Below are 27,106 nucleotides of genomic sequence, written 5' to 3'. Positions count from 1 at the left end.
GTATATAGGGCACAGGAAAATGGCACTGAAGGTAACAATATGGTTCAGACTGGCGTCGTCACGTATAGGTATAAATAAAGCTGCACAGAAACTTTTTTTAAATGAATACAAAGCATAGTAAGATGTTTGCAGATGAAATTATTATCAGTTGATTTATATAACTGAGGGGGCATCTCAGACTCTTGTGTTAGGGCTCGTTCATATCTGAATGGTTATAAGTCAATCGTTTTGAAGCTTTTTGCTTTGTAAACCTTTAAAGTACTGGGGAATATTCCATATCAAAACAAGATATTCAAAATTATTTTAAAAAATAAAAATATGCTCTAACAAGAACACTACTGTCCGAAATTTGCAACACTAAGCACACAGTTTAAGAGATCATTTTCCAATTGCTTACTGTTAAAAGTAGGTAACAGGTGGACATGCTAAATGAGCAGTTATTATCCAACAAAGCATAACTCATTTTAGGGCTGAACTAATCTTCATTTCACTAGGAACAAGTGATGTTACCAAGGAACGCAATGAGAGGTTGTCACTGCTGTGATGTCACTGATCACTAGGTCAACCCGTAACAAGACTAGCACCACTGTGTTGGCATTGAGGGGTGTGGCATTAACAAGACTAGCACCACTGTGTTGGCATTGAGGGGTGTGTGGCATGAAGAGACAACTTTCAGAATGTTAATGGTCAGAATGTCGACATAAAACTTGTCAACCTAAAGTCTGAGGGCACTTTGAGAGCAATGAATGATCGCTGCTATAGTATATGTGATTACAATTTTGGATGTAATTTGCCTACTGAGTGGACATATTATATATAGATATTGTCATTCTTGTCTTACAAGGGAACAGTCCTCTATGAAACCTACAATACACACTTTGCCTTTGTAACTGAGGTGTGGAGTAAAACACTTGCCCTTTTATTGGACTGCCAAGTCTTAATGCCTTATGCAACTCAGTACGCTCAACCTGCACGTTAAGGAGAATAACTAGTATTATATGCACGAGTTTAAGCATGAAATTTAATCATGCACATCTGTTGTGATGACCTTATACAGCACACACAAGTGATAAACGTCTTAAGCAAATTACAGCACCAGTGAAAGGCCATCCCTAGGTACAAGTCTCTTACCTGATAAACAGGATTTATATTAGTGAGAGGGTAGGATACCCTGCAGGCATTTGGCCTACACACTCAGTTATTATTTAAGGGAACAACGAAGAAGAAACACAATTGAAATGAGAGAATCTTGGGGGAGGGTGTTCCTGTGTGTGTGTGTGTGTGTAATATTATATATATATATATATATATATATATATATACATACATACATACATATATATACATACATACACACACACACACACACACACATCATATATAGATCTGCAAATTTTGGGACGTTGTGTGTACCGGCAATTGCGCACTCCCGCGATTGCTAGCAACGGTTGCCAGGTATGAAGTGCTGCACGTCAAACCTAGCGATATCGCTAGCGGCCATTGCATTGTTAATGAATTACGAAACACTGTCAGTCACGTCGTTCATTAAAGTCGTCCAGTGTGGACGGACAAGCACTGTTGACGGGCATTTGTTCTGTCGCTCCAGTGTGTACCCAGCTTTACAGTCAGATCTGCATAATAATGTGTTTTAATCAACATTACCATCACAGAAAAAAAAATATATATATGAAGGCCACCATCTGTTGGGATGAATATATATATTCATGCAAGAGCAGTCTATTAGTTGACTAGAAAAAGTGACATGACCAAGGCACTATTTCAGAACTCGCATTAACGCAGAACACAAAATGGCTGCCGCATGTTACTAGCTCTCATGAATATTAGTTGTACCCAAATATGGCCAGTCTTCAGCTTGTGTATGTAAAAATACTTTAAGTTCAACTAATAGGGGGGAATTCAATTGTTTTTTCGGTTGTCTATAAAGCTCAAGAGTCAGAATACAAAACATAACATAGCACAATTAACTAGGTTATCAGATTATCTCACAAATTAATAGCTGGAAAGCAAATTTGTATGCCCTCGAGTAAAAGAATCAAGGACACCGCTCCTGTTACCTATTTATCACCCATTATCAAACCTGGCAACCGCGCAGTAGTCCAATATTTGTCACCAAAGTTCTGGAAGGAATTTGTTTTTACTGCCAAATTGTCTCCTAGAGATATGGAAAAGTGCTGTTACAATTTTACACAAGAAGGTTTATTCGTTTTCAGCAGCAGTCAAAGTCACAAGTATATAGGTTGGAAACGGTCAATATATGAATATTTGCTGCCCATAAAGACATGCATATTCATTACAGTATGGTGTTGAAATTTAAAATAGCTTATTTTGATCAGTTTAACACTCACAGTATTGTGCTCAAAAGTAACTATATTAAATTTTTTTTTTTTTTTTTTACCAGGATGTGGATTAGAACAGTGCCAATCCTTATATAGTTAATACCATCACAAATCCCTTGCATAAATATAGGGCTCTCATAAGTTACATGAATAAACGGAATGTTTATAGAGCTCTTGCTTCGGATAGATATTTTGCTCTATAAGGATAGGAATATTTCAAAATGATCATCGGTCCTTAAAATCTTTAACATGTGAGCAAATCAAACAAAAAAAATAATTGTGGAAACTTTTTTTTTTTTATAATTATTTTCTTATTGTTTGTTAGAGTTGAAGCAGACAGCAGGCAACACAAAAGTTGTGTGGTACGTTACAGGTGCCTGGTAAAGTGTCACATTCTGGCCTGGACATCCTGTAAACACATTTGCCATCCAAGAGCTACTTGAAGACAGGGAACTACTTCATTCATAAATTGTGTGTGTATTGGAAGTGGGGGGGTGGGGGGGGGTAGTATAAACATTGGTAACACAAGTCATGTGGGATGATACATGTGCCTGGGAGAGTGTCACTTAACTCACTGAGGGTATAACAGAAGATAAAAAGTAGGTGGAATAAAGTTGGACCTCACTCATTGATTAGCAATAAACAGAAAACATGATCTATTAATAGATCCCTGATACGGTCACATCACACAGTCTTGTATTCATAGCCATAAAGTTTGTTCATTTTCAGATGAGCCAAGAGAAGCCACCTCAATGCTGATTTAAATATGAACGCCTAACAAAAGGTGATGTTTTACCATGAACCATCAGCAGCAATCGAAGACAATGGGTAGAAATCAGTACACAATACACTTTCGGCAAATCGGTTTTCCATCGGGACCGGAGAACGTGGTGCAGCAGTTCTGATCTCTGTAGCAGATGTGACCATTATTGGAAGGACAGTCAGGCCCCGGATGCTGCGTACACACTAATCCAAGTGTGCCCAACTTAAGACTCATATTATGCAGTTGAATTGATGGTGCAGATTTAGTATGCAGATGGTCAGTGCTGAAAAAGGCATATGTCCAAAGTCCAGGCTGGTCTCTGCAAATGATGAATAGTTGACAATTACAGTATCAGGTAAGAGCGGAGAAATGTGTTACCGCAAAAGGTGAAGGAGAAATGTGTTCCTAAAAAGGTGAGTGCGCGAATGGTCTAATAGAGAGGGGGGAAAGAATGTTACTACAGAGGGGAGGGCATGACATGCTCCCTATGTGATAGGACCATCCTCAGAATGTTGGGAGGTGTTTTTCTGTAGAGCATTCTACATGTTTAAGCAACTTATTAGAACAGACTGCAATGAAGTATAAGTAGCATCTTTCTACGTGGCCCTCAGACCAAAGCATGTTGTGCAATAAGGTGTAACTCTTTGCTGTAGATTAAAGGACTATCCTCTGAGTTACCAGTAAAACAGGTGGAATGTAATATCCTTGTCCTAAGTTTAAAATATACCAGAGTCCTCAGTGATGGATGAAAGGGATTCACCATTAATAATGCTAAGTATACATTGTCAGATAGACATTTTATCTGACAGCCTGAAACCCAGCAGATACAGTGGCCACACACTAAGTCAGGGTGTATGGCAACAATATCTGCGTTCCTCCCCTGGGATAGAAGCATTTCCCTAGTCCACTCCTATGAAGGAAGGGGAAATGGCGGATCTATCGGACATGCTGGACAATGGCGATCATTATTGATTGGTCGCTGCAATAAATTGTTCTATTGACTGATCATTGGCTGAACGGACCGATAATAATTGCATAGTTGTATGCCCAGCATAAGTAGTTCTGGATTGGCAGAATATATGCAGACAGGCCACTTTAGCAGGTGCAAACAAAGCATATCTGAAGTAACGTTAGCAGTTTGCACAATGGTCATTGCTCCTGGGAGGCATCAGATGTATTACTGGTGTATATTGCCCCTCTATATCTTTGAAAGTCAGATGTGTTACTGGTGTATATTGCCCCTCTATATGGAAGTCAGATGTGTTACTGGTGTATATTGCCCCTCTATATGGAAGTCAGATGTGTTACTGGTGTATATTGCCCTCTATATGGAAGTCAGATGTGTTACTGGTGTATATTGCCCTCTATATGGAAGTCAGATGTGTTACTGGTGTATATTGCCCTCTATATGGAAGTCAGATGTGTTACTGGTGTATATTGCCCCTCTATATGGAAGTCAGATGTGTTACTGGTGTATATTGCCCCTCTATATGGAAGTCAGATGTGTTACTGGTGTATATTGCCCCTCTATATGGAAGTCAGATGTGTTACTGGTGTATATTGCCCTCTATATGGAAGTCAGATGTGTTACTGGTGTATATTGCCCCTCTATATGGAAGTCAGATGTGTTACTGGTGTATATTGCCCTCTATATGGAAGTCAGATGTGTTACTGGTATATATTGCCCCTCTATATGGAAGTCAGATGTGTTACTGGTGTATATTGCCCTCTATATGGAAGTCAGATGTGTTACTGGTGTATATTGCCCTCTATATGGAAGTCAGATGTGTTACTGGTGTATATTGCCCTCTATATGAAAGTCAGATGTATTACTGGTGTATATTGCCCTCTATATGAAAGTCAGATGTATTACTGGTGTATATTGCCCCTCTATATGGAAGTCAGATGTGTTACTGGTGTATATTGCCCTCTATATGGAAGTCAGATGTGTTACTGGTATATATTGCCCCTCTATATGGAAGTCAGATGTGTTACTGGTATATATTGCCCCTCTATATGGAAGTCAGATGTGTTACTGGTATATATTGCCCCTCTATATGGAAGTCAGATGTATTACTGGTGTATATTGCCCCTCTATATGGAAGTCAGATGTATTACTGGTATATATTGCCCTCTATATGGAAGTCAGATGTGTTACTGGTGTATATTGCCCCTCTATATGGAAGTCTTCCTGCATTTTATATGGGCCCCTATCACACCTTCTCTGTGCTGCGGTGTCTTTGTTTCAGTCTTTTGGCTTCAGAAATTGGCCACACATGGACGCACAAGAGTTTTGGAGCACATACTAGGCACATCATGACACCAACCTGAATTTCATTTGAACGTTGGTATATGCCAGCAGCATTATGTAATAAGTGTCACTTAACCTGATGTAACAGTCCGATTCCCTATAGATTGTATATGTGGGAGCATGGCCTCTACTGCTTTGTCTGTAACATCCAGTATTGCTTTACCGGGTTTTATCCCCAAATGTATAGCGCTGCATAATCTGCTGGCACGATATTAATAAATATAAGTATTTCTTCCAGACGTCATTTGTACATGAAAACCCAAAATGTTTAGAGAACATGAAGCAATACACTTAAACACACAGGCTATAAATATATAACTTTTATTCTCAATATTAAATAGTGTTTTAAATTACAAGCAGTTTGAATCACACTAAGCATGATAATCAAATGTACAATAAAAATTTTACAAATTAAAAATGTACACCATTTAAAGACCATTAGACCTGGAAATTCATCCAATAAGATATTGCCATATACCTTATTATACTGGTTGTAAGTTACAACATAAAACAATCCCCAGCCTAAAACTCTATTCATAAATGAGATGTACGCGTACATCCGTTCTATGCAGACTAGAATCACTGTAAATAAAGTTTGTGTTGTTTTTCTCACTACCACATTAAGGCCTCGTACACACAGGCTTTATCGTAGTGCATTTAATGTGCGCTCAAAGCCCTAAAAAAAAAAAAGACCCCAAAACATGCTTTGAGTCCGATTATATGGAAAATAATAAGACCACGGATCAGTGCAGCACACAGAAGGATCATTTCCCGGTAACGGCATAATTCAGTATATTGGTGATACTTATAATGCACATTCTATGTACACTATAGGTAAAGCTTTAAGACGTTCTATTTAAAAAGGACATAATAGGAGCTTTTATACAGGCTTGTGCTAGAATTGTTTTTCAACGCCGTGTGTACGAGCCCTTATAAACCAGTTCTGACACTGCCTTAGATCAGAAAAGTTGAAAAACACTTTTTTTTTTATGGTGGAAACCTAACATTGTGTACATTTTTGATATAAGGCAAGTCTCTGAGCCTATTACCCCTGCCAATTCCTAAATACGACCAATCTTCACCATTCATTATCTGTGTGCATACTGGATATTCAGTACACGGTAGGGTTTAGTAGCTGGCTGCGGCTCTGTAGCAATGTTTTAGTCTTATTTAAAAAAAAACTGGATTCAACATCCCCTTTTGTGGGTGCTAGTAAGCAAAACAGCATGAAAGTTATGAGGAAATAAACAAACACTAAAAAAAGCAAATTAAATCTGTGTAGTGATCATACCTAATTAGAGCATCTTGGATTGCGTTAGAAGGGATGGTGCGCATATATTGGCTAGCAACCTATCAAGGATTCTACCGACGCTGCCTTCGAAGGCGTTAAAAATTAAAAATGTGTTATTTTGTTTTAATAAACTTATATCACTGAGGCAGGTTATTAGAAGAATATTGGTATTTGCCACTCTCCGTTTTATTATCTCGGCTGCAATGTATTTATGATTCTAGGCCACCATGGCAACCACAGTCACATGGCACATGATGTAGTGAGCAAAGGCGCTTTTGAATGTCACAGAGTAGTTTTCAGTGAGTCCTCCCCCCTTTTTCATCACAGGACATGCTGAGAACCTGCCTTATCTTGCCATTTAAAAAAAATAAAATAAATCTATGTTGGACTGTAACGGAGTTGAGCAACCATTCATTGCAGTTGCCTGTGCACCGATTATCATAAATGCTCTCCTTCCATTGTGTAAAATAGCGTTATCGTGCAGCAGAGCCGACAGTGTTAAGATAAAGCTTTGTAGATCATGTGACAGAGGTTACTAGCCTAGACATAACTTCCATCATGGAATATAGAAGACAGGATGGTTCTTGCCTTTAAAATCACATCACCAAGAAAACTTTGGCTTATATTGTTGATCTAGAAATGAATAGAAAATTTTCATTCTATTATAATCATATAATGATAAAGAAGTGAACCAGGTATTATCACAGGTGTAATAATATAGGGCAGAGTGTTACGGTTATTGGAGTTATGGGCAATTCTATTTTGCCCAGTTTCATTAGGATTGTATCACACCAAAAGGAACACCCAAACTTTCACTCCTGTGTCTGCCGATCTAGCGTGGAAAGAGACCCACAGACAATGTACACGTACTCTGCATTGTCCGAGAAGGTCAGGTTACCCTAATATGAACTATAGATATTTATGAATATATCCATTAATCCAGTGGTTTCCAAACTGGGTGCTGGGCATGGGCAGGGGTGCCAGAGGATGGTGGTCCAGGAACACATTCAATTATTTATGGTCAATGTGATAGGCTAAACCAGTGAGGGTGGCTGACCATCATAAAATATGTAGATGAACAGAAGCACAACCCTGCCCACTAGCACATAACTGACCCTAAGGATGACATAAGCAAAGAACATATTTCATAATTTTTGCTGAATTTCTCAATGAGAATATTTTGCCCTAGGGGTGTCGTGAATAAAATGCTGATACTCTAGGGCGCCGTGATTCAAGAAAGTTTGTACCACTGTATAAATACATTTAACCAAAAAAAGTATTTGAGGTTTGTCCGCTTCCACCATTCATGTGGAACCTACAAACATGGCAGATGTATTTAATTAATAACTGGAACATACCTATAAAACCACTATAGCAGTCTTTACATCATTTGTGTTATTTTTTGGGGTTTTGAGACAGTCCTAGGATTAACTGCACTCCACCTTTAGCCTGTAAGTGATAATACTCTAACAGTGGTGACCATCAGGAAATCCATAGCAGCCTTGCAGACCAAGGTCACCTGCCCCCATCTTTGGTCCTCTTCCTAGAGTGCAGTATAGTTACAGTTTATGTAGCAGATTAATGGGTAGTGATAGAGTCCAGCACAACCATACAGTCCCATCTAATGGGTTTAATCATGTCACCAGCTTGTCTACTTTGCCACACATTAGCCTTTTTGGGCTACAAGAACACTTTTTGCTGGTGCTCAAATCCTATTGCAAGCTGGTGGTTTTCCTAAAAAAGTAACATGGTTTCCTGGAGTGACAAATGACAACTGGAAAAATACCATTGCCCTAACCACATTAGATGAAAATAATTCTGCCTGACCCTTGTATATGGCCGGTTCATGCACCTCTACAACATACGTTTAATTCAGCAAGAATTGCGCAACATCTGCTGAATGACACGAAGATTTAGCCATTACAAACAAATTCATAAACTATATTAAGACCGGGGAACAGAGCAATACAAAAATAAAAAAGCACACCAAATCTAACCAATACATTCACCAATTTCCATTGCAAATGGAAAGACTGAATGAGACCAGCACTATGACCGGCACTAACAAGAGGCATAATCAACCTTCTAAAAAGACAAACTGGTTCCCGGACAAACTCCATGGACATGGTAACTGCACACATTGCCCGCAAACCCCTTATAGCAGCAGAAATAGGACCATTCCAATCACAGGAATGTGTCAGTCAAGTTAATTAAATTGCATCATTATAAGAGTAAACTGAAGGGAATACATGCAGGAACATGTGCCGTGTTATCCCACAATGTCCAAAATATTTATGTACAGATATCTCAGAGACCCCCAGAGGTTAACAAATCCAACTCCAACTGTCTTCAATGCAGTAGAACCGGAGACTCTGTTCTTCATTGCTAGACAGCATATCAGTGCAGCAGTCTCAATGAAGGAGTGCAGACCATTGCATTCAACCTACTGGACTGATTCCCCTATACCTGAAGCACATGGCAGAAGTCAGGGCCCGACAGCTCTGTAATTACGCAACCCATCAGTCAACTTACCACTTACATTTACGATACAAAAGGTTGGCGAGAGAACACGCAATCTATATTTATACCAGAGGTGCAAAGGAGATCCCAAAATCTTTACACTAACGAGGGAATATTGCTTAATTCAAAAAGGAAAAAAAAAAAAATCTAGAACAAAAACTCATTCACAAATAAAAATTGTTACAGCATATCAGATTCTGAGAGTGCCAGTCCCAGGAGCAGCGGAATACACCATTTACAACGCGCAAACCAAAAAATATGTCGACACAATCACAGATAAAATATACGACAAGCAGTGTTTTCCCCCCTCTGAATTAAAAATCTCTGTACAGATAGATATGCAAGAAAAATTACAGTGCAATAATGAGCAATACATAGTGTTTTAAACATCATCGGATACACAATATAATTTATCATTACATGAGCGCACACACACTGTAAAGATATATATATATATATATACCTGTATTGTACAAGGTCCATTATATTACAGACAATGTGGACACAGAAGACCTGTACTGTACGGGCTGGATGCGGTTACATCTCTACATACACAAAGAGCAGGGTGATGGCAGTAGTAGTGGAGATGACAGGAGGCGCATTGCACAACGGTAATGTCATAGTCTGTACAATTCGCTTCCGTCACAGTTTTCATGCTTATGTGTTTCACAAGACCTCTGCGTAGGAGGTTACAATGTTGCACGTGTGGCCCCCACATTGGGAACAGTAGTTTTAGCACTTGTTCTTTAGGTACAAAGTCAGTCTTTTTCCCCGTCCTCGCTGCTGCCTGGTAATAGAGAACGGGAAACAGGAAGTGTCACATGTTAGTATGGAAATAATTAAAGGCCACATTCACAAACCGTGCAAAGGAGGAAAAGGAATAAGAGAGAATTTGGTTTTAAAAAGGAAACTGCCATTAGGTTGTACACTGGATTTTTTATTTGGTTATTACATGGTGTATTGTGTGTTGTGCAACAGATAAAGAAAAGGGCGAGATTCCTCTGTGCTCTTGTACACAGGCTCTCAGAGCGGTCAGCATACATTGTCACATTATCCTGGGCCAGCTTCATCCTCACAGCCCTCCCGCTGTGTAGTATTGGATGAGAAAGCCAACCTGAGACATGCTCTCGCCTCTGGGTTAGCCAGGTCCAGGAGGGACATCCCCTTCTTTGCTTATTAGATATATATGTAGTACATAAGGCACAATGAAATGGGAAAACAAAAAGCCAGTGTAGAACCTGGTACTGGTTCTATTTAAGAGCTATAAAATAAGTAGAACAATTATACAAATTAGAGTACAGTGCATCCCTGATCAGTGGTTCCCAAACTAATTTTGGGACAGTGACCCATTCATCTACAAAGCCCCCATAGTATTTTGTACCTTTTACTGGATAAAAGTAAAGTAGATAGATTCTGATTGGCTGCTTCGTGTAACAGAACCTGTGAAAATGTTTCTGCTTATTTCAGTTTTGATTCTAGTTTAAGATATTTGTGTTCCTCAACTCAATCTGGAATCTCCTCAATCCCATTTTGTACAGTTAGTAAAATCATAGTGTAATTTCCTCTGCAAGAGGCTTCGCTACTTTAGCGCTTTCTGCTTTGTGAAAATGTTCCTTACGTTTTGCAGGCATTAAATATTAACTGCAGTAACAGGTTCCACCTGCTCTTCTCTCATACCTGCACACATCTGCTGCAATCACACATTAGTTCAATGTCACATTACAGCTAATCTGGAAATAATACTGTAAGGCCCAGCTGAAAAATACTGCCACTGAAAATGTAATCTTATCACATGTCATCCTGCATAAAGCAAACAGCCATTCTGCACCAAAGCATTACACAGAGCCTGTCCAAAACGCTCGGCCAGCTGGGATTTAAAAAAAAAAAAAAAAAAAAGCCACACACCTTTTTTAGTCTTAAACTGGCATGGCCAGCACCTCTCACTCTCTCTATATAGTTATATAACACAGACATCTGAAAACATGAAGTTCACCACAATTTTGCACGAGTGTTACACCCCATCTAACAATATGCAGTATATTCATTACTAACTACAACACTATCAGATACTTCCATCTGACGTACCCAATTAATTCACTACAGGACAGGCTGCCGCCTAGGGAGTGACTTTTATACATCTGCTTGCTGACGTGCACTTTGTGTAGGCTTATTCATTTTTATTCTATCCACAGCATATTGTGAGCTATAGCACTTTACAGTACATTGGAATACTACGGGTTAAGCATCAGAACCCTAAAATGTAACAGACTGTGTAATGGTTAGCAGAGGATACTGTAAAAAGTAAAGGGCGTTACTAAGTGTTGCTGCCTCACAGCACTGAGGTCGTCTGTTCAATTCCCACTACGGACCTAACTGTGTGGAGTTTGTATATTCTCCCTGTGCTCTGGTGAGTTTCCTCCATAAATATATTGGTAGGTTAATTGGCTCCCAACAAAAAAATCAACCCTAGTGTGTATGCATACGATAGGGAATATTGACTGTGAGCTCCACTGAGGCAGGGACTGATGTGAATGGACAAATATTCACTGTAAAGTGCTGTTAAATGTGTGTGCGCTAAATGACGAGAGAGAGAGAGAGAGAGAGAGAGAATCACTCTATATAAATACAGATGCAGCAGGTAAAATAAGTATTTAACACAACATTTCTCTCAGTAAATATATTTATAATGGGGCTGTTGCAATGAAATTTTCACCAAATGTCAGCAACAACCCATGCAATCCACACATGCAAAGAAATCAAACCATAGATGTCCAAAAATTAAGTTCTGTGTAATAATGTGAAATGACACAGGGAAAATGTATTGAACACGCTGAAATGTATTTAATACTTCGTACAAAAGCCTTTGTTGGTAATGACAGCTTCAAGACGCTTCCTGTATGGAGAAACTAGTCGCATGCATTGCTCAGGTGTGATTTTGGCCCAATCTTTCACACAATCAGTCTTCATAGAAGAGGCCCAGGGAACCTCCTAGATTTGAAGTCTGATCTTTAGTTCTTACCATAGATTTTCAATTGGATTCAAGTCAGGTGATTGGCTGGGCCATTCTAGCAGCTTTATTTTCTCTCTCTGAAACTAATGGAGAGTGTCCTTGCCTGTGTTTGGGATCATTGTCTTGCTGAAATGTCCACCCTCGTTTCATCTTCAGCATCCTGGTAGATGGCAGATTTTTATCAAGAATGTCTCTGTACATTTTTCCATTCATCTTTCCTTCAAGTATGCCAGTACAGTATGCTGAAAAACAGCACACCATGATGTTCCCACCTCCAAACTTCACTGTAGGTACGGTGTTTTTGGGGTGATGTGCAGTGCCATTTCTCCTCCAAACATGGTGTGTACTATGGCATCCAAAGAGTTCAAATTTTGTCTCATCAGACCAGACTATATTCTCCCAGTATTTCACAGGCTTGTCCAAATGTTGTGCAGCAAACTTTAAACGAGCTTCAAAATGCTTTTTCTTCAGCAATGGAGTCTTGCGTGGTGAGCGTGCATACAGGCCATGGCGCGGTTGAGTGCATTACTTATTGTTTTCTTTGAAACAATTGTACCTGCTAATTCCAGCTCTCCACAAGTGGTCCTTGGCTCTTGGACAACTCTTCTGATAATTCTTTTCACTCCTCTGTCAGAAATATTGTGGCTGGTTTATGGTGAAATTATGTTCTTTCCACTTCTGGATTATGGCCCCAACAGTGCTCACTAGAACATTCAGAAGTTTAGAAATTTTTCTGTAACCAATGCCATCAGTATGTTTTGCAACAATAAGGTTGCAAGGGTCTTGAGAGAGCTCTTTGCTTGTACCCATCATAAGATGTTTCTTGTGTGACACCTTGTTAAAGAGACACCTTTTTATAGGCCATCAGTTGGGACTGCACCATCTTACATTAATTTGCACTGACAAGGAGCAGGATTGCTTTCTAATTACTGACAGATTTCAGCTGGTGTCTTTGCTTTCCATGCCTTTTTGCACCTCTTTTTCTTCGTGTGTTCAATACTTTTTCCCTGTGTCATTTCACATTATTACACAACTTAATTTCTGGACATCTATTCCAAATACAATTTCCTTGTATGTGTAGATTGCATGGGTTGTTGCTGACATTTGGTGAACATTTAATTACAATAGCCCCATTACAAATATATTTACTGAGAAACATGTTGATGTGTTCAATACTTATCTTACCGTGTGTGTGTGTGTGCGTATATATATATATATATATATATATATATTAGTATCACACAGCCTTGATCACTGCACGGATGATGAGTATATGATATTCTGCTGCTGACAAGAATGCTACCCATACCTGGGCATACAACCGATATGACAATGACGACAGCCATCTGCATGTAAAACAAGGGAATGTGGAGCTCATTCAGACCCGCTTGCTCACACCCAGCATATGCAAATCCGGCGCACACCCAGCAAGGCAGGCGATCGCATGCCAAGGCATAAGCACTCCCACTATGTCTTGGCGTGCGATCAGTTTGTGTATGCAGACGCCCACCAGCCTGTCTTAAGACGCCCACTTGCGCACATCTCCTGGAAGTGTATGTAACTATCGCTACATCAAGGACCATCGGATGCGATCGCAGCGCTTGTGGACTATACCCTGCCGCAAGCACTGCGATCACTTCAGTGTGAAATACTACAACCAGGTGACGTGTACTATGACGCTGCCTGTTAATTATGCACGCCTCTGAAACGGTGTTAAGACGCTCAGGCACGCCTGCGTTCGCACCTCCACTCCCCCATTTCTAGTGGCCTGCCCCTGTCACCACCCACAAACTGCCTTCCCTGTCACTCACTCTGCTAGGCAGGCTACGCACAGCGAGTGAACGCTTCCCGAGCGTTCGCACTGGTTCACGCACTGCGATGCATATGCATGCGCAGAATGCAAACATCGGCCAGCTACGAGCGAATGCTTCTTAGCATCCGGGTCTGAATCAGGTCCTGTGTTACTACATGAGACTTTTATGTATGTGACCATCTGCTTTAGGACTTTGAATATTGTAGCCTGTGGACTTCAGTGCTAACTACTATTCTCTAAAAGGCACTGGAAATAAAACCTGTGTATAATATCCTCACATTCGGGATCATTAGTAATAGTCTGGCATGCTGTTCCTGACCATGTAAGTACAAATATGCTATTGTACAATATCTATATATGATGGGTTTTTCTTACACATAAGCATATACCAATGTAAGTAACTTACCCCCTTGTTCTATATCAGAGTCAGTTAGATGTGTAAGGGAGAAACTTGCAATATTTGCAGGAGAGATAGAGAACCTTGAGTAAGATGGTGTGTGGGTCCAGTTTTCATCAGGACTCCGAGACGGTGGAGGAGGAGAGAAATATTTTAGAGGATTAATAGAGAGTTTGGAACCAACGAGGTTTGCTGCTGGATTGTTCAGAAACGAAGGCTCCGGAGATGTAAAGTCGTCTTCCCATTCAAAACCGCCACCTATGTGAATACAACAGAACAATAAGTCCATTTGTAAAATAATGGATTTTTACTTCAGCCTCTTGTAAGCATACTTCAGTACATTAAGTCACTCAATATCATTCACAGCCTGTGTCCCCTTCCAACGGTCTCTGGAATCGAGTTCAGGTAAGTGTGGCAAATCCCCAGGGTTACGCTAACAATATGATATTCTGCAGTAATGTTCCCTACCTTCCTCATCCGTAGAGCTTTCAGAGTTTGTAAAGCGGTATCCAGGAGCAGACGGAGACGCGGGATTGCTGCTACCGGACATCTGGCTGCTGGTGTCCACAGCTCGAACACCCAGCTCTTTGGTTGGGGTTTCCTACAGTAAAGACATTATTACATTACCAACTGAGTAAACTAAAGCTTTTGAGATCAACAGGAGTGATTGCAGCAAAAGGAAGACTTTCATAGATTAAATCTACGGTACCACCTTCATGCAGACTCTTATACAGCTGGAACTGTGCCTCGTGATTAACTGGATCTATGTATTTGTCTGTGGCCACAGATTTTCTTATTCATATATTAATTAGGTACCGGTCTTTCAGCTTTCTAGTTGGTCCTGCATGAGTCCCACATTGTTATGTTATCTATAGTAATATAAGAACGTTGTGCCTGTTTGTTCCAAGTTGGCGCAAAAACTACTGAACCAATTTTCTGGAAAACTGCCTCATTGTGTAGTGGAAACCCCTAAACATAACCTACACTTTGATTCAGCTCGATCCATCAAATTAAAGTTGAGCAATAACAAAAATAAAATGAATGTAAGAGATAAGTGTGACATTTGCGCATGGCCGGCAAGGGGTGGAGAGAGAGGTGCTTTGGGTTTAATAGCAGTCTGTGCACAGGGCACACAGTGACATTGGTGTGAGTGGTGGGTGAATAGGAGAAGTTACATAGCAGTCTGTGCACAGGGCACACAGTGACATTGGTGTGAGTGGTGGGTGAATAGGAGAAGTTACATAGCAGTCTGTGCACAGGGCACACAGTGACATTGGTGTGAGTGGTGGGTGAATAGGAGAAGTTACATAGCAGTCTGTGCACAGGGCACACAGTGACATTGGTGTGAGTGGTGGGTGAATAGGATAGGCTACATAGCAGTCTGTGCACAGGGCACACAGTGACATTGGTGTGAGTGGTGGGTGAATAGGATAGGCTACACAGCAGTCTGTGCACAGGTCACACAGTGACATTGGTGAGTGGTGGGTGAATAGTATAGGTTACATAGCAGTCTGTGCACAGGGCACACAGTGACATTGGTGTGAGTGGTGGGTGAATAGGATACATAGCAGTCTGAGCACAGGGCACACAGTGGCATTGGTGTGAGTGGTGGGTGAAAGTGCTGCTGCCACCAGTCTGTATAGCGCTGCTGGTCACGTGGGCCCCTCCCACGACAGAGCCCCTGTCAAAACAATACAACTAGAACGCCTCATATAAAAAAAGAAATGTTGGCAGAAGAGATTTCATTGTGGGCAAAGCAGCGGCAACAGTTAGTGTTTTATATATTATTTATAAATTATATAGGATTTAATAAAATGCGAGAAAACTAGTAATTACAAGACTATGGCATAAACTAACCCAGTACTAAAAGTCCTTCCATCTTTGTAAGACTCAGTTAAGTTTGCCAGAGTATACGGACTGACCTTACACATACTGCCCATTATCTACTACTTACTGGGTAAATGTACCTGGCACCACCGTATACCATGAAGGAGTGGAAGGACTATGGTACACGACAATGGCAAGCATAAGAGAAACCTAATAAGCAGGACAATCACTCTCACATTGCATATACACAGTAAAAAGTACCCACAATAAAGAAAAGGCTCAAGTTTAAGCCTTTGACATGGTTAAAAGAAAAACATTTTACCACTAAAGTCTCATGACTACAATGACTTCTTACTAATTACATACAACTGTTAGCATAGTATAAATGACAGGGTAAATGTTCACCAGGGGAAGGGTACTGTACTCTCTCCCTAGCTGTCTAAGGTTCTCCCACATCAAAATCATAATACAAGAGAGAACTGGTTATTTTCTACACATACACTTAAAGCAGCTCTGTCAGTGGCAGCCAATTGTCCCAGGTACAGAGGCTCCCTAGCTCACACTCACAGCATCAACAGTTATAGACATTTTATGTTCTTGTGCTTTGTATTGGGGTATAGGAATATTATTATACATACAGGCATGAGATCAGTCATCCAGAGCCCCAGTATCCAGGAAAGGAAAGCACATCTAAATGTGCCAACATAGCACTTCTAACAAAAAACAAAGCCCAAATATCTGTGATAATATATTGCATTAGCTTATATTTATAATCCTACGGAACAAAACCGCAAAATATATAGAACAAGACTGCATGGGAGTGATTAAGTTAGTTTGGGTTCTCCACACATTGGGGATGATTCTGAGTAACTGTGCACCTGGACAAGCCTGGTTGCAATGCAAAGGGTGCACTAATTATTATTTTTGCATGCAGGTAAATACTGGCTGTTTTTGCATGTAGCCCACAAATCCTGGACAGCTTTATTTTTAAACTGTGATTTAGATTTGAGCTAGGACACGCCCCTCTCACATCTAGATCACTCTGCACATATTACATCTGCCCCACCTGCAGTACAACATGGTTTTACCCAGGTGCACAGTTTCTTTTTTTTTTTTTCTCTTTGCTCCCAAATCAGAATCAGCCCACTCTCCATTTACAAACAAATATAATGAAACCAAAAGCAGAATTAGCTCGCCGGTCGTTCATCCGCCTATGGTGCCACATTCACCTAATGCACTGGAATGGGTGGTGCTAGCACTCCACAATACAGCTCATCCTACTCACTTAGGAAGGCACGGAGATGCATGGCGCCATCTTGTGGAAGCTTTACTGCAGGCATTCTCACAGGTCACAAGTGTGCAAGATAATCTATAACAACTCATTCATTTCGCCAATGCCACAAGACTTCATTTTGTATGGCTTAGTTATGGTGCTGGTGGATGACAATTATTTTTACATGAAAATACACACCTGATCAAATAGGTAGATTGTTACATCGTCAAAAAAGCTCACAGCCTTCCTGCTCTTGTTCGCATTCCCAAGAAATCGGTTTGATGCAAGTTTGGGTAACTTAATTAAACTTTTTAAGTTTTTCCCATCATCGGTTTCCATGTGAACAACAGGAACTGGATGGACCATTTCATCATCACTGTCTGAACTAAAACTATGTAGATTAAAAGCTCTTATGTCGTCATCTGAATCGTCGCTGTTTTCATCCTCTTCATCAGCATCGATGCCATCCTCTGACAAATCGAACAGACCAGAAGCATCAAGCTTTCTTAGGTATTTCCCTTCCATATCAGGTTCTTTCAGTTTTTGTCCTTCAATGTGGCTCAAAAATGGCATTTCTTTGATTGTATTTATTGAACAGAGCACTTCAGAAGGTCCAAAAGGATTTAGAATTTCCTCCTCATTTTCTGACGTACTGTCCTCAACAGAGGACTTTGGGATATGCTCAGAATTTTCTATACTCAAGGACGAATGACCGGTCCATTCTCCTGGAACAAGCACCCTTTTAGGCCCAGAACTTCTAGCTGTGTTTTCCAATATGTCTCCAGCTTCAGATTGCTGATAGATGGATAGATCGTCCATTTCAGAGACAATCGTTTCAGACAGGTCAGGCTTCTTTTCTGGTTCAGAATCATTGTCAGAAAAATAAGCAGAGTCCCGATAGGAGTTGTAGCCTCCATTGCTAGGTCTCTGTGCTTTAATATCCAAATACCCCTCACTCCCATTAATGTTATTTTGTCCTACTTCTGATATTATAATGACAGGAGCTGTATGAGAGACCACCTCCGGATTACTTGAGCAATGGTTTGAAGGACCGTTCACATGTGAGGTCCACTCAGGTGATTCCAGATTCTCGGTCTCATATCCGCTATCAGCTGGTTTATCAGACGGAACACATTTGTGTGATTCCTCAGTCTCCAACATATTTTGAACATCTAGAGAGTCTAGTGAGTCTGGAGTTCCTATGGAAGGTACTAAGGACTGTGTACAGTTTGACACACTATCATCTAACAGACTGTCTTGACTCGTTGTGTCTGAGGAAGCAGCAGGTTTTACAACTGGATTTACAGTAAGGTCTCCATTCATGTGGTCTAGTGGCTTTACAGTATCTTTTGTGGTAAAACTATCTGTAGGGCTCGGAACAACCTGCTCAGTACAAGTGTCATCATCACGAATAATAACATCCCTGTTCTGACCAAAAGATCTATACAGATCAAGGCTCTCACTCATTACAGTCGGAACTCTTGATTCTAAGGGGTAGGTTGGGACACCCTCCTCAGCACCTTCAAGCTTGTTGCTATAAACTTTGGGGTCTGTAGGAAAATCTTGGAGTAAATCCTCATACGCAACAGATGCAGCTTGTTCCGTCAAAGGTGACTGTGCCAAATTGCTAGTTTTTGGACTTCTTTCCTGCTTTACAGCCACCTGTGCACCTGAGATATTTTTGAAGGAAGTATCAAGTTCTGCTAACATAAGCTCAATGTCTAAGCTATTAGTATTGTCAAAAATATTTTTGGAACAGAGGTTACTTTGCAATGGTTTAGGATGATCAAATATATGGTCATTTTCCACCGGACTGTCTGACAGTAAGTTTTTCTCTCTCAAGAACAGAAAATTGTTAGAAAGTTCTTCAATATCTCTTAATCCTAGGGTTGCCCCAGAAATACTGTCCTGGGGGTTTGTATCGGTGTCAAAAATATGCCTCCCATCTTTGTTGAAGAAATCAAGCTCTGGACAAGTCAGAGGGGACTTGTCATCAGTGTGCCCACCATTTTGTTTAGCCAAGTCACTACAAGAGATTTCCAGAGGGATATTTTCTGATCGCTCAGTACGACTGATCTTTTTATGGAACGGCAAATCCGAGCGACCTGAAAGATGCAAATATTCCGGAATTCCCTTCTGCTCGGAGCTGGTTAGGCGGGGATCATTTTTACTGGATCCCGCTGAATTAAGATCACACAGAGCAATGAACTGTAGAGTTTCACCTTTCCGTTTTCGGCGATTGTCGGTGCTCTCAAAGTCCAATCTGCTTTCCCCTTGCTCCTCCAACTGAATGTAATATTCATTAGCTACAGAGACATTATGTGCATCAAATACTGGTACAACATCAGGGACAACGGGGACCTCGTCATTGCCTTCTTCATCTCCTTGCCCTATGTCCGATATGGATTTCTGAAAAACATCTACAGGCACAGGGAAAAATAAGCTATTATAGTTCCCGGCAGAATCGCAGTCTGTGTGACTGTGCTCATCATAATGATCTTCTTTGGCTGCCTCCCATACATACTCAAAACTGAGCCCCTGACTAGTTTCCGTTACAGTAAGAACCTCATCCAGTTCACGGCATAGATCATCACCACTGAAGTTTTCCAAGATTGGAAACGCCAGGTTATTTGCTGCGGGCTGTCGATTACTAGAATTTGGCTTAAGAGAATTCCAGCGCTGTTCAAAATCTGATTCAGTCTCCCTTTGGCTTTGCATACGGAGGTATGTCAGTAGTCTGTGGACTTCTTCTGCGTTCAACCGTTTGTCTGGAGGTAGCCAACAGAACTGCAAAACTTCAAACCTTAGAAAACAAGAAAATAAAAAGATAAATCACAGAGTGAAGTCACACAATCTAGCGCTGGATACAATCAAAGTTAGATTGGATAAGTCACACAGCTGTTTTAAAATCCACAATGAGACTGCGGCTTCAATATCAAGAAAGGTAGGGTAAAACCTATCGGGTAAGCAACACAAACAAATATAATAGAACAATGAAGCGCGGTCTCAATATTTAGCAATAAATATAAAATATATTTAATCAAATAAAAAGTAAAAAAAGGGGTTGAAAACCTGAGGACATATTATACAATATCTAAAGACTAATCTAAACCTACGTATACTACTATAACAGAAATATTGAGACAGCACTTCATTGTTCTATTATATTTGTTTAAATCACAGAGGATTTTTTTTTTGAGTTCTATGTTTAAAATAAAAAAAAAATAAAAAACATTCCAATCTCCAGTTGTCTCACAAACCAATGCATGCAGGTGACTCATGGTTTTGATTTTTTAATGCATTCAAGCACCCTTCTACAGAAGCCTGTGTTGTAATTACTATTTGGAGGAAATGCGGTGGCGGCCCCTGCAGGTTACTAGACTGCATTACAATCAAGTTATATGCCCTTCTACACAGCAATTGGCTATGTGTGTGTGAGTGTACAATTATACATTTTCACTCTGTGACCTGAACTCGCTTATTAAGAGTGTCATCACCCAGGGGACTATTATAGTGAAAGATAAAAGTAATGCAAAAAACATTTAGGCCTATATACACCTTAATTCTTAAAAATAAAAAGAAGAGTTTAAGGTGTAAAATATCATAATTATATATATATATATATATATATATATATATATATTATGATATTAGTTTGCAAATATCTACCACAGCTTGCCAATTCGTATGGTTATTTAATATCAAAAGTATTAGACCACATGGTGACATAGGTAATATATATATATATATATATATATACACATATATACACACACACAGTCAGGTGCATAAATATTGGGACATTGACAGAAGTTTCATATTTTGGCCTCTATTCACCACCACAATGGCTTTGAAATGAAACAAACAAGATGTGCTTTAACTGCAGACTTTCAGATTTAATTAGAGGGTAATTACATCCAAATCAGGTGAACGGTGTAGGAATTACAACAGTTTCTATATGTGCCTCCCACTTTTTAAAGGGGCCAAAAGTAATGGGACAAACTAAACAATCCTAAATCTAACTTTCACTTTTTAATACTTTGTTGCAAATCCTTTGCAGGCAATTACAGCCTGAAGTCTGGACCGCATAGACATCACCAGATGCTGGGTTTCATCCCTGGTGATGCTCTGCCAGGCCTCTACTGCAAATGTCTTCAGTTCCTGCTTGTTCTTGGGGCATTTTCCCTTCAGTTTTGTCTTCATCAAGTGAAATGCATGCTCAATTGGATTCAGGTCAGGGGATTGACTTGGCCATTGCATAACATTCCACTTTTTAGCCTTAAAAAACTCTTTGGTTGCTTTTGCAGTATGCTTCGGGTCATTGTCCATCTGCACTGTGAAGCGCTGTCCAATGAGTTCTGAAGCATTTCACTGAATATATGAGCATATAATATTGCCCGAAACACTTCAGAATTCTTTCATGAGCAGTTCCTTTCCTTCTCCATACTCTTCTCTTCCCATCACTCTGGTACAAGGTGATCTTTGTCTCATCTGTCCATAGGATGTTGTCCCAGAACTGTAATGGCTTTTTTAGATGTTGTTTGCAAACTCTAATCCTGTCTTCCTGTTTTTGTGGCTCACCAATGGTTTACATCTTGTGATGAACCCTCTATATTCACTCTTGTGAAGTCTTCTCTTGATTGTTGACTTTGACACATATACACCTACCTCCTGGAGAGTGTTCTTGATTTGGCCAACTGTTGTGAAGGGGTTTTTCTTCACCAGGGAAATAATTCTTCTGTCATCCACCACAGTTGGTCTTCCGGGTCTTTTGGTGTTGCTGAGCTCTCAGATGCGCTCTTTCTTTTTAAGAATGTTCCAAACAGTTGATTTGGCCACACCTAATGTTTTTGCTATCTCTCTGATGGGTTTGTTTTGATTTTTCAGCCTAATGATGGCTTGCTTCACTGATAGTGACAGCTCTTTGGATCTCATATTGAGAGTCGACAGCAACTGATTCCAAATGCAAATGTCACACCTAGAATCAACGCCAGACCTTTTACCTGCTTAATTGATAATGAAATAACGAGGGAATAGCCCACACCTGTCCATGAAATAGCTTTTGAGTTGATAGTCCCATTACTTTTGGCCCCTTAAAGTGGGAGGCACATATAGAAACTGTTGTAATTCCTACCCCGTTCACCTGATTTGGATGTAATTACCCTCAAATTAAATCTGAAAGTCTGTAGTTAAAGCACATCTTGTTTGTTTCATTTCAAAGCCATTTTGGTGGTGAATAGAGGCCAAAATATGAACATTCTGTCAATGTCCCAATATTTATGCACCTGACTGTATGTATATGTGTGTGTGTATATATATATATATATATATATATATATATATATATATACATATATACATATATACACACACACACACACATACATACACATATATATATATATCATCTATTTCTTCAACGTTTCATTAGGACACCCACGCAAGCACTGGGAGAATATACAAACTCCACACAGATAGGGTCGTAGTGGGAATGCCTCCATGTCTATCATGGTATATGCCGTTATATTTTCCATTTGGCTATTTTGCACACTGGAACACTTCACATTGAAATCGGGATATATTCACTAACTCTCTCTCAAGAAAATATCTGGTACGCATATAAGAGGATCACCTGTTTTAAGTCTACCCTATTTTACTACACTATCAGGCGCTTTCCCTTTCCCACATTATATATATATATATATTTTATTTTTTTGTCTGTTTGTGTGTGCGGTTATGCATTTGGACAGCCCTGCACCAATTGGGATGAAACCAACGGAAGGAGTTGGATCCTGGCCAGGTTTGGGTCTCGGTCGGACCTCCCGTTGGTGTACGCTGGGCAGAACTTTATTCCGGGAAGCCTGTTCGGAGCCTTCCACTGGATGGATTTGGATGAAAAATTCACAGAGTGGTGACATTGGATCCCAGAAGACATACTAGGGGGGTTGAGGTCGCGGTTGGACCTCCAGTTGGTGTACGCTGGGCAGAACTTGGACCTGGGGACGCTGAGACGTTGGTCCAGGGAGCCTGTTCTGGGCCTTCCACTGGATGTATTTGGATAAAAACTTCACAGAGGGGTGGCAATTGGTCTGGGATGCCTAATGGAGTGGTTGAGGTCCTGGTTGGACCTCATGGCAGAGTGCGCCGGACAGAACTTTAACCCAGGGAACCTGTTCTGGGCATTCCACTAGATGGATTTGGACGACATCACATAATAAAATGTAAAACTTAAAATTTTAAACCCGGACAATGCCGGGTTCTTCAGCTAGTTATAAATAAAAATGAAATGTAATGTTTATAAATATAACAAATTTATATGAAGCTTTAAGTGATCAGACCAGCCACATGCAAGCTTCCTGTGTTCGGGTAAACCTTCTTCATAAGATATATTGCAAAGTACTATAGCAGAAATGGTAGTATGACTGCTCCAACCAACATTGATGATAAAAGTACACTGGCAATATCCATAAGAACGGTCCATATCAATTCTGTAATGTCATTGGTACCTAGTGTTTTGAGCCATAATGGTTCAGTCCACAAAATGACAGTCTTCGATAGGTGCAGTAGGTGATTAGTGTACTAGTATAGATTTTGCAAGCTATATAATGCACTGTGAACCTCAGAGTAGAGGGCCTTCATTACGTGAGCACCTATTTTGTTAATCCAGATTGGCACCAGTTCAGTGTGATCATTCCAGGTTTGAACGCATCAGTTAGTGCAGATATATCAAAGCATGCGGGACATGTACAGTCTTCCCAGAGGAGGCAACAGCAATGCACTGTCACATAAATCATGGATTAAGTAATTGCCAAATACTAAAAGCAATAACTGGAATACATACACAATATTGAAACGAATGCTAGCCTGCTCATATAATAACCCAAAAATTATTGCAGCTTCCAAAAGTGATAATAACCTACATAAATAACACACTTCTGTCTGTATCTACTGCTATGATCGCTGCATTAAAAGGCTTATGCTTACTGAATCCTGAAACCAACTGAAAACTCTGCATTTGTGCGCACTAGCCTTATATACAGATGTAGCCACGCTCATCTATGCTTGCATCACGGGATGGCGCGACTAGAGTATCCGCGGCTACGGTGTGCGCTCACACCACACACTTCAATGGGGTAATCGCCGGCTGCAAATACTCGCAGCCTGGTGATTGCTGCGCGATGTGTACAACGACGTACATGGCTACATCTGTACCTTTAGGCCATAGAATAGAAGAGACCCATCACACTGAGATTATGATAACTAGTCCATTACCATCTATCTGCATATGGCTGTTCTAGCTGAGGTTTAGGAAGTTTTACTTCTTTGTCTTTTATGACGTAATTCAAGACTTCGCTGTCAGACAAATCGGCATAAGGGGTGGCAGAAGGGTCAAAAAGTTCCCAGAGAGTTACTCCAAGAGACCTGGGGAGAGACGTATGTAAAATAAACAAATTTTCACTTTAAGTTTGAAAATAAACCACAAGGCAAAAGATAAAACACGCAGTGGAAACATAACTTCTGTTTAAAAAAAACATGCCGTGTCACAACCAAAAGGCTTTCAAAAGTGACATCCAAAGACATCCAGTGACATTATCCCTGTGTGTACACCAGATAAATGGTATCATATCTATATACTGACAAACCAGTGTAGTGACTACATTTATAATGGTTTTATTAAAGATACGTTGGCCTTAGGTGCTGTGCTATAGAACAAGGAACACCCTTCACAATCTGTCAATGTAATTGTCATTTCTATATAGCTAACAACATAGGTCAACTCGTATCACTTAACTCATTGTTAAAGTTTTCCAAAATATAACTGACAGAGCAGAACATAACTAAATAATGATGTACCTTATTAGTAAGCACTACTGCTTATTAGTTCAGAAAATACAACAAAACCCACAATAAATTCCTTATTTAAGGAGTTACTACGTACCAAACATTGCTTGCCCGGGTTTGATCAGCAACTATTAATCTATCCTGGTAGCTCGTTACCAACTCTGGAGCTGTCCATTTAACTGGGACAAACTTTTCATCAGAGGTCTCCATATAATCATCCTAAAATATCAAAAAGGTAAAATATACTAGTACAAGGTTATAGAAAACATATAACTTATTTTCTATGTGGACCAAGAGTAACCTAGCTAATGGTCATTAAGAACAAATAATCAGATTCCATAACATCACCCTAGCCAGTGGCCCATAGCTTTCAGCCTTTGGATTGCACTAGAGACCAGGCCTAAAAACACTGCCGCACCAGTGAGGAGACATGAACATAACATACAGTGTAGAAGGGGTGGGAAACATGCTAGTGGGAGTTTGCAAACATAAGCTGGCCAAACACAAGAACAACATTCTTCCAACCATTCAGCTAGTTGGTTGGAATGAAAATCTGGTAATGTGTGGGAGCAAATGACAATCAGCCACTTGCTCCCAAACACTGTAAAACAGAGAAAAACGGTCGTTCATACAAGTTCGATAAATCTGTTTTTAATCCAACTTGGCTGAACCATAGTTTTCCTCTGTTTTCCAGTGTTTGGAAGAAAGTGGCCGATTGTCATTTGCTCCCACACATTACCCGATTTTCATTCCAACCAGCCAACTAGTTAAGATGGTTGGAGGAAACTCTACTTTACAGTTCAATACATACAGGTCCCACTAAACCTAACAAAATACATAAAACAAATGACACCCAGACCTACCTCTCCTTTCCGGATGGTCTCTCTTCCCTCCTCATAGGGTTTCTACCCCCCCTCCCATATCAACATCAGCAACCCCCCCCCCTCTTACATCTCTAACCTAGTCACAATACTCTTCCTCAGTCCCTTTAGATCTCTCAGATAACCACACCTCACTCCTTCTCTGCATTGCTTTCCACTTACCTGACCAGACGCTGATCCCAATCTTTGCATTTTTAAATCTATTCTTACTACCCAGCTATCCTGTCCCTCTAGTTATGATCATATTCTATACACTACCCTCTCCCACTAGATTTTGGTCTCTCACTTGCAGAGTCCCCCTTCCCTGCCTCATGTCTGCACCCATATATTCCTAGTCTGTTTTTACTTAGGTATTGTTTTTGTATGAACCGCTAGAATGTTTTTCAATTAAGGAATGATCAGTACCAGTCACTAGGGAACCAAAAAGATAATTCACACTCAGCAAGTAAGGTCTATATGAACATATAAGATTGTGGGGGATGTTTATCAAAGCTGGGAGAGAGATAAAATTGTAAAAGATAAATTACCAGCCAATCAGCTCCTAACTATCATTTTATAAACACAGCCTGCAAAATGTAAATTGGAAGCTGATTGGTTAGTACTTTATCTCTCACAATTTTCTCTCTCCTAGCTTTGATAAATACCCCCCTGTGTGTGTTGAGGGTAAAATTATTAAAATTACTTACCTTATACCTACTGAATCCTATGCCATAGTCTCCTATTTTTACTGTTAAATCAGTTGTCAGAAAGCAATTTCGCAAGGCCAGATCACTGAAAAACACAGACATGTAAGAGGAGGATGTTAGAATGTTTGGTTATTG

At 40.1% G+C, this 27,106-nt stretch overlaps 1 protein-coding gene across 2 annotated transcripts in view; it reads right to left on the bottom strand.

Moving 5' to 3' along the window:
• Positions 1 to 5,736: 5,736 nt before the first annotated feature.
• LMTK2 (lemur tail kinase 2) overlaps positions 5,737 to 27,106 on the bottom strand; it is a 107,690-nt gene continuing 86,320 nt past the window's right edge. For both annotated transcript variants that reach the window (XM_088451964.1, XM_088451965.1), the window contains 7 exons: positions 26,972 to 27,056; positions 25,502 to 25,623; positions 24,835 to 24,984; positions 17,761 to 20,365; positions 14,931 to 15,063; positions 14,472 to 14,720; positions 5,737 to 10,029 (listed from right to left, as the gene is read on the bottom strand). In XM_088451964.1, coding sequence (XP_088308090.1) covers positions 10,001 to 10,029; positions 14,472 to 14,720; positions 14,931 to 15,063; positions 17,761 to 20,365; positions 24,835 to 24,984; positions 25,502 to 25,623; positions 26,972 to 27,056 — 3,373 coding nt within the window. In that variant the 3' untranslated portion in view covers positions 5,737 to 10,000. The remainder of the gene's footprint in view (positions 10,030 to 14,471; positions 14,721 to 14,930; positions 15,064 to 17,760; positions 20,366 to 24,834; positions 24,985 to 25,501; positions 25,624 to 26,971; positions 27,057 to 27,106) is intronic.

The sequence above is a fragment of the Taudactylus pleione genome, unplaced genomic scaffold (genome assembly GCF_031769625.1).
Source record: "Taudactylus pleione unplaced genomic scaffold, aTauple2 ptg000032l, whole genome shotgun sequence".
Lineage (NCBI taxonomy): Eukaryota > Metazoa > Chordata > Amphibia > Anura > Myobatrachidae > Taudactylus > Taudactylus pleione.
This window is presented reverse-complemented; position numbering and strand designations above follow the sequence as displayed.